This window comes from Symphalangus syndactylus, chromosome 10, assembly GCF_028878055.3.
Source record: "Symphalangus syndactylus isolate Jambi chromosome 10, NHGRI_mSymSyn1-v2.1_pri, whole genome shotgun sequence".
In the NCBI taxonomy this organism is placed as follows: domain Eukaryota; kingdom Metazoa; phylum Chordata; class Mammalia; order Primates; family Hylobatidae; genus Symphalangus; species Symphalangus syndactylus.
This window is the reverse complement of record NC_072432.2, coordinates 104,236,798-104,244,516: the sequence shown is the minus strand read 5'-3', so window position 1 is coordinate 104,244,516 and position 7,719 is coordinate 104,236,798. Positions and strand designations below refer to the sequence as shown.

At 44.0% G+C, this 7,719-nt stretch overlaps 1 protein-coding gene across 1 annotated transcript; it reads left to right on the top strand.

The window, feature by feature from the left end:
• Positions 1-1,948: 1,948 nt before the first annotated feature.
• Positions 1,949-5,781, top strand: LOC129491777 (profilin-1-like). The gene is made up of 3 exons (XM_055296280.2): positions 1,949-1,985; positions 3,141-3,202; positions 5,181-5,781. Exons 1-3 carry the CDS (start codon positions 1,949-1,951, stop codon positions 5,607-5,609), a joined length of 528 nt encoding a protein of 175 aa, XP_055152255.2. The 3' UTR covers positions 5,610-5,781.
• The last annotated feature ends 1,938 nt before the right edge of the window (positions 5,782-7,719 follow it).

The following is a 7,719-nucleotide window of genomic DNA, read 5'->3' as shown; positions in this document are numbered from 1 at the left end:
AGGAGGAGAGCCCCAGTCTGCACGGAACTCTGCCCAGCCTTGTTTGAGTGTGCTTCTTGGATCTGGAGCCTCTGGGGTGCTGGCACTCATGTTCTTGGTGGCAGGGTCAAGAGACTGAGCAGGATTTGGGGCTACTGCCCCAGGTAACCCCACTGAGCTGTCCCTCTGGAAAAGGTCTGAGAGACCAGCCCCAAATCTCCCCCGTTGAGCCCTGACACATCTCTTTGCATGGAAATGGCTGCTAGTAATAGCTCAAATTGAGTGTGGGTCTCTTTTGTTTTAAATCCACAGAGAGATAAAGTTCAAGCTGTCCATAGCTCCTCCCATCTTTTGGTCTTGGCTTTCCTATCTATAAAAAGATGTGATGTGCTTGTTGTTTGTGTGTGTGGAGGGGGAGTGCACAGTGAGAGGAAGGAAAGGTTCTCAAACAGGCTGGGGAGATAGATACCTAGGAAGGAGGGTAGATTCGAATCTGAGGATCAAGGTTGTAGTTTGAAAGGCAAGCTCCACAACGACCATAGCTTTGTTTTATTTTCTTTTCGGTAGGGATATATTAAAACATTTCGAACTTTCCATGACATGGAAGGAGGGTGTGTGATATTCAACAAATACGGGTACAGACTTCTGTGGGCAGCAGGCTGGCTGGTGGGACTTGAACGGGCTGCATTTGCCATTTCAGAAAAGAGAAACTCTTCTTTCAACCCAGCATCCCAAGAGGCCCGGACAATGGGTATAAATTCGGAGGATCAGACGTGCAGGCAGACAAAACCAACATGTGCATTTGAAACGGGCTCACGGGGCTCTTCAAGGAGGCGAGCGGCCGCTGCAGGGCTCCTCCAGGCCAGATTACATCCCAGAACGCCCAGGCAGGACGCTCCGGCTCAGATTGTGAACCCTGGGACTCTGCATCCAGGAGGGGCCCCTAAACCCTGCGCTAAAAGCCAGAGGTCCGGGGAGCAGGCGGATGCCCCCAGACTTGACTATTTTGCTTAAGGTCACCTCCAAACGGGACTGGAATAAACCCTCCTTGTTTGCCTCTCGCCAGGCCTAAGCCCCGGGTCCCCTTGGGTGTCGTCCAGGACGCCAGGCGCGGCTGCTTACAATGGCTCTCAGACGACAGATGGCGGGCGGGAAGGGAGGGGGCGCCGGGCAGGTGCGCGGGGGAGACGCGCCGCGGCAGCGCCGGACGCCAGGCTGCAGGGTGAATAGATTTGCAGCCCGGCGGCTGCAGGCGGCGGCCGCCGAGCCCTGCAAACAATAAGTGAATTCTCCGAAGCGACTGAAACCCCCCGGGCTGGGCCACGCGCCAGCCGGGGAGGGCCGACCATTGTGCTGCGCAGGCTGAAGCTGGCCCATCCAGTTGCGCGCGGAGCCCCCAAGGGCCCGGGGCCCGTGTCGGGGGCCAAAGCCGAGTGTGCGATCGGGTACACAGCAGACTTTAGAAAGAAGTGGCGTCTGGTGTTGACTGATGAGCTCAATATCATAAGCCACCCAGGTCTGGGAGATCCAAGCGGGGCAGGAAGCGAGAGCTGCAGCCCGGCCATGCCCTGCCACTTGGCAGGAGGGGTGGGGTGGGGGGCAATCGGCGGGCTCCCTGAGCTGCTCTGGAGAGGGCTCACCTTCACCACGTCCCTCTGGTTGTCAGGCTTTTACAACTACTGTGATGGGCTGTATCCCCTGCCTGTGCTTATGTTCTATTTTAAACGAAATGAGTCAGAACTGGTAAGGCCGGTGGCATGAAAGCAAGCCCTTTCTGATCATCCCTCGGGCCTGAAGCTTTCCTGAGGCCAGGAAGGCATTCTTGGGAGTCCTCAGCTAAGTGTAGTGTTGGGCCCTTAGGGAAATCATCTGCCTCTTCTGGAGACGTTGAGCAACTGGGCGAGTCCACTGCAGATGGAGGCAAGACCTCCCGGCACAAAGTGCCAGACTGCGTGTTGCTGAAGAGCCAATGGCAGCCCGAGTGACCAGGGCTGTGAATGTGGAAGGTCTGTGTGTGTCTGTGGCTTTGAGAAGAATAGGTGTGCTAGATGGGCCTTTAAGAAGTGCCACAGTGACCTTCCTCCCCTCACCCACACTTTGTTGTGTAAATACTACACAACAAAAGAAACAAACACGAGGGGCTCTTATTTGGGGAGTAATTCCCTCTAGTAAAGGCAAATTGGGCTCCAGACCCTCGCTCACCCAGATGCCTTTATGGAGGGGTTGCCTCGTTAGAGGAATTCCTTATCATGGCTGCAATTCCTGTCCTGCCTTTCTCTAATAGCCCCATCGCTTTGCGTCCTTGCAATTGCTCAGCCGAACTGTTTCTAAAACATTATACGGTAACTCCTGCCTCCTTGCTTTTTTCAAATTATCTGTCTCTATTCTGAGGTCTCTCCATGCCTATGCTATATATATGATATAGATGAATGGCTTGAATAACCATGAAGAAGTCATTAAAACCAGTCATCTAACTAGTTTAGTCATGATTATCATTCCTCCTTTTTTTCTTTAAAGCAACGCATCACACCCTGTTAGGAGAAGATTCTGGTAACTCTGCTGTGAAGAGTAATAGAACACCAGAGTTGGAAGGGAAATTTCACATTTTTCTGGGGCAGTGTTCTCAGACTTTGTCATTCAAACATCACCTTTATGAGTTCTGTAATATCAGGTACCACCTGTAATATTATTAATACTTTTCCATAAATCCAATTTTATACATAAATTTCATTTTTAAAAAGTCACTTTAGAGGTGATTCTGGGGACATGGTAACTGGAATATGGTTTCCTTTCTCTCTACTTTCAAATGAATTTCTGTTCCTCTCAAGATAAACAGTTGCAGGAAACAGTAGAAAGAACAGTATGTCACTTCACCCCAGCCTGGACAATAGAATGAGACTCTATCTCAAAAAAAATTGAATAAAATGAAATAATTATAAAAAATATTACACATAAGTTTTCACTAACAAATTTAAAAACTTAGAGAAAATGGATAATTTTCTGGAAACAAATTTCCAAAATTGGTCCTAGAAAAAATATAAAATTTGAAAAGACCAATTACCATGATAGGAAATGTGATAAAAGATCTACTACTGAAGAACGTACTAGTATCAGATGGGTTAATGGCTGAGTTTTTGTGTTTTTCTTTTTGATCTTTAAAGAAAATCAGCCCATTGAAAAAGAGAGAATGTTTCCAATTCATTTAATAAAGCTGGCTGTATTAGTGAGGTCCTGCTGCAAGAATGCTACATAACAATTTTAAACAAACAAACAAAATCTCAGTGGCTTTTCACACAGGCTACAGGTCTGTCCATCACCCAAAGCTTGGCTGGGCTTGGTTAGGCTTGGCTTCAGGCTACAGGTTGGGGTTACTTCTGCTCCACATGCTGTCTCCATAGAAATGGTCTTCTCAAGGAGAGGGATAACACTGTAAGAAGTCAAGCCAAACCAAGGCTGAATGTGACATGTGTTGTGTTTGCTGACATTACACTAGCCAAAGCAACTCACAAACTATCAGTGGACTGGGGGTGTATACTCCATCCTTAATGAAGCCGCAGCAAAGGTGGGAGTTGGAGGCTGGGGGAATGAAATAATTGTAACTATGTACAACAATCCTATTTAGTAGCCTGTCTAACCAGAAGACCAAACTTTACTTTTTAATGTAATTGCAAAAACTCTAAATAAAAATGTTATCAAATAATAGAAATGTTCTCTATCTCGACCTGAGTAGTGGTTACATAATTGTTTGCTCACTTACGATTTGTGCCTTTTCTGTAAGTTTGATATTCAACAAAAAGTCTAAAAAGTACACTAGAAAATTAAATCTAAGCCCAGACAACTTACAGGTGACCCACAGACCTGTGAGTAAGAAATAAATGGTTTGTTGTTGAAAGTCACTGAATTTTTTAACAACAGCTTGCTAAAGAGTAAGCTTCATGAGGTCAGAAATTTTATATTTTGTTCACTGTTGTGGCTATAAACAATGCCTACAATATAGTAAGCTGTCCACAAATATTTGTCACCAGCAAAGAAAGTAGCAAATAAATACTAGCAATATATTTTAAAAAGTATTTTGACCAAACAGATTTTTTTCTAAGCACAAATGTCAGGAACTCCATTCAACATAATTTATTACATTAGCATGTTAAAGGCAAAAGATCATATGATCATATTAACAGATACTGCAAAGACTTGGTAAAATTCAATAGACATCCTAAAAAAATCATACTAAAATAGAAGTAGAAAGAAAACTAAATATTTAAAAAGACTATTTGTCAAAATCCAATGGGAAATGTTATTAAATAGGGAAACACTGAAATAATTTCAATTAAAGTTAGGAAATTGACAGAGATGTCTGCTCTCACCACTACTGTCCAACATCAATTTGGAGGTTCTAACAGATGCAATAATAGGAAAACATTAAATAATTGTTATAAACAAAATTAAAACTATGTATCTTTTTCTGGTTATGTTACAGTTCACGCAGAAAATCCAAAAGACTTTAAAGAAAAAAATCTGCTGGAATTAGTAAGATAATTTAGAAGACAGCTTGACAGATAATATATCTGTCAAAATAGTTTTCCCTTATTTCCACAATAAGCATGTAGATATAGAAGCAGAAAATGTTTTTCATTACAAGGGTGGCAAATGTTATATGGTGCCTAGAATAAATTTAGCGTAAAAAACACTTACTCTGCCAGGAGCGGTGGCTTATGCCTGTAATCCCAGCACTTTGGGAGGCCAAGGCAGCCAGATCACCTGAGGTCGGGAGTTCGAGACCAGCCTGACCAACATAGAGAAACCCCATTTCTACTAAAAATGCAAAATCAGCCGGGCATGGTGGCGCATGCCTGTAATCCCTGCTACTTGGGAGGCTGAGGCAGGAGAATTGCTTGAACTCGGGAGGCGGAGGTTGCGGTGAGCCGAGATCGCGCCATTGCACTCCAGCCTGGGCAACAAGAGCGAAACTCCATCTCAAAAAAAAAAAAAAAAAAAAAAAAAGCAAGCAAAACAAAACAACACACACAGTCTATTTGTAGAAAACTATAAAATCTTATTGAAAAACATAACATATTCAGAGCAGAGCCGCGGTCCGTACGGCAGCGCGTGCCCCGAGCTCTCCGCCTCCTCCCGCCCGCCAGCCGAGGCAGCTCGAGCCCAGTCCGCGGCCCCAGCAGCAGCGCCGAGAGCAGCCCCCGTAGCAGCGCCGTGGCCGGTGGAACGCCTACATCGACAACCTCATGGCGGACAGGACCTGTCAGGACGCGGCCATCTTGGGCTACAAGGACTCGCCCTTCGTCTGGGCCGCCGTCCCCGCGAAAACCTTCGTCAACATCACGCCAGCTGAGGTGGGTGTCCTGGTTGGCAAAGACCAGTCAAGTTTTTACGTGAATGGTCTGACACTTGGGGGCCAGAAATGTTCGGTGATCCGGGACTCACTGCTGCAGGATGGGGAATTTAGCATGGATCTTAGTACCAAGAGCACCGGTGGGGCCCCCACCTTCAATGTCACTGTCACCAAGACTGACAAGACGCTAGTCCTGCTGATGGGCAAAGAAGGTGTCCACGGTGGTTTGATTAACAAGAAATGTTATGAAATGGCCTCCCACCTTCGGCGTTCCCAGTACTGACCTCGTCTGTCCCTTCCCCTTCACCGCTCCCCACAGCTTTGCACCCCTTTCCTCCCCATACACACATACACCATTTTATTTTTTGGGCCTTTACCCCGTACCCCTTATTGCTGCCAAAACCACATGGGCTGGGGGCCAGGGCTGGATGGACAGACACCTCCCCCTACCCATACCCCTCCTGTGTGTGGTTGGAAAACTTTTGTTTTTTGCGGTTTCTTTTTTTTTCTGAATAAAAAAGATTCTACTAACAAAAAAAAAAAAAAGAAAAACATAACATATTCTTGTTTGGGATGGCAATATCGTAAACTATTAATTCTCCATCATTAAAATATAAATTTAATGGTTAATTTTTCATAGGAATATTTGAAAAGGATAAATGCAGTTAATGATTATAAAGATTAAACTGTATATAAATAAATAGGTGAGGGATCTTTAGCAGGTATCAAAATGTAATACAAAGTCAGTGTAGTCAAATTACTATGGTATTGGCATAGCAACAGACACATAGAAAAGTGGACCAGATTAGACAATCTGTGAATAGATTCCAGATTATACGAGAATTTATTATGAATATATTTATTATTTATTCAGTGGAATATGAAATAGGTTATTGGCACTACAGGCTATGTATCTGGAAAAAATAAAAGTTGTACAGTACTTCTTCTATCGTATCAAAAAAATAAATTTAGATTGATCATACAAAGCAAAGAAATTCCTGCAAGAAAATCTAGAACACTCTTCATACAATCTAGGATAGTCCTTAACCAGCACTAGCTAGAAAAGATAGACATATTTGACTGTGCATAGAATGTAAAGCTTTTGCATGGCTAAAGTACTTCGAATAACAAATTATTCCAATATATTCTTAAAAAAATTTAACATAGGCTGGGCATGGTAGCTCACACCTGTAATCCCAATACTTTGGGAGGCCGAGGAAGGTGGATCACAAGGCCAGGAGTTCAAGACCAGCCTGGCCAACATGGGGAAACCCTGTCTCTACTAAAATACAAAAATTAGCTGGGTGTGGTGGCAGGCACCTGTAACCCCAGCTACTAGGGAGGCTGAGGCAGAAGAATTGCTTGAACCTGGGAGGTGGAGGTTGCAGTGAGCCAAGATTGTGCCACTGTACTCCAGCCTGGGTGACAAAAAAACAAAACAACAACAACAAAAAAATGGCCAGGTGCGGTGGCTCACACCTGTAATCCCAATACATTGGGAGGCAGAGGCAGGCGGATCACCTGAGGTCAGGAGTTCGAGAACAGCCTGACCAACATGGAGAAACCCCGTCTCTACTAAAAATACAAAATTAGCTGGGTGTGGTGGTGCATGCCTGTAATCCCAGCTACTCGGGAGGCTGAGGCAGGAGAATAGCTTGAACCCAGGAGGCAGAGGTTGTGGTGAGCCGAAATATAGTGCCATTGCACTCCAACCTGGGCAACAAGAGCTAAATTCCGTCTCCAAAAAAAAAAAAAAAAAAAAAAAATTAACATAATTGCCAAAGAGTAATATCTACAATATACTAAGCACTTTTACAAATTGATAAGTAAAAGATCACCCAAAAGAAAAAAAATGGGCAAAGGATATGAAGAGGAAGTTTAGAAGGACCAAGAAACAGAAGAGAAAATGTTCAAAAACACCAATCATCAAGGTAATGCAAACTAAACTAAAAAATAAAATCTCACTTTTTGCTCATTTGACTAGCAAAAATTAAGAAGGTATAGCATGGATTGCTGGAGGAGGTTGAGGAAAGAAGCACTATCCTACGGACCTGGTGGAAATGTGACTTGCTATAGGTTTTTGGGAATATAATCTATGAACATCTATTAAAATAAAAATACAGTTCCCCTTTGACCAGAAATCCCATTCCTGAGGATCTATCACTTAGAAATTGAACAATGAGTGTGTCAAGGCATACATGTGAGAATGTTTCTAGGAGCATTGTTTATGAAGGGCAAGAATCAGAATCAGTGTGAATGCATGATACATAGGAAGGACGGTTGAAGTAATTGTGATACATCTACACCATAGTATATACATGGTATATATGGCTTCTAAAGATGAATAAGAGCCATAGCAGTGGACTTGGAGAGATTTCTGAGAGTTTTTTTGA

What these genes read in the sequence shown, in the direction of transcription:
- LOC129491777 (XM_055296280.2), top strand. Translation starts at nt 1,949, where the DNA reads ATGGCAGCCCGAGTGACCAGGGCTGTGAATGTGGAAG. An exon ending in CAGGGCTGTGAATGTGGAAG is followed by an intron (nt 1,986 to 3,140) that starts GTCTGTGTGTGT and finishes TGATCTTTAAAG; the next exon opens with AAAATCAGCCCATTGAAAAA. An exon ending in TAATAAAGCTGGCTGTATTA is followed by an intron (nt 3,203 to 5,180) that starts GTGAGGTCCTGC and finishes CAGCCCCCGTAG; the next exon opens with CAGCGCCGTGGCCGGTGGAA.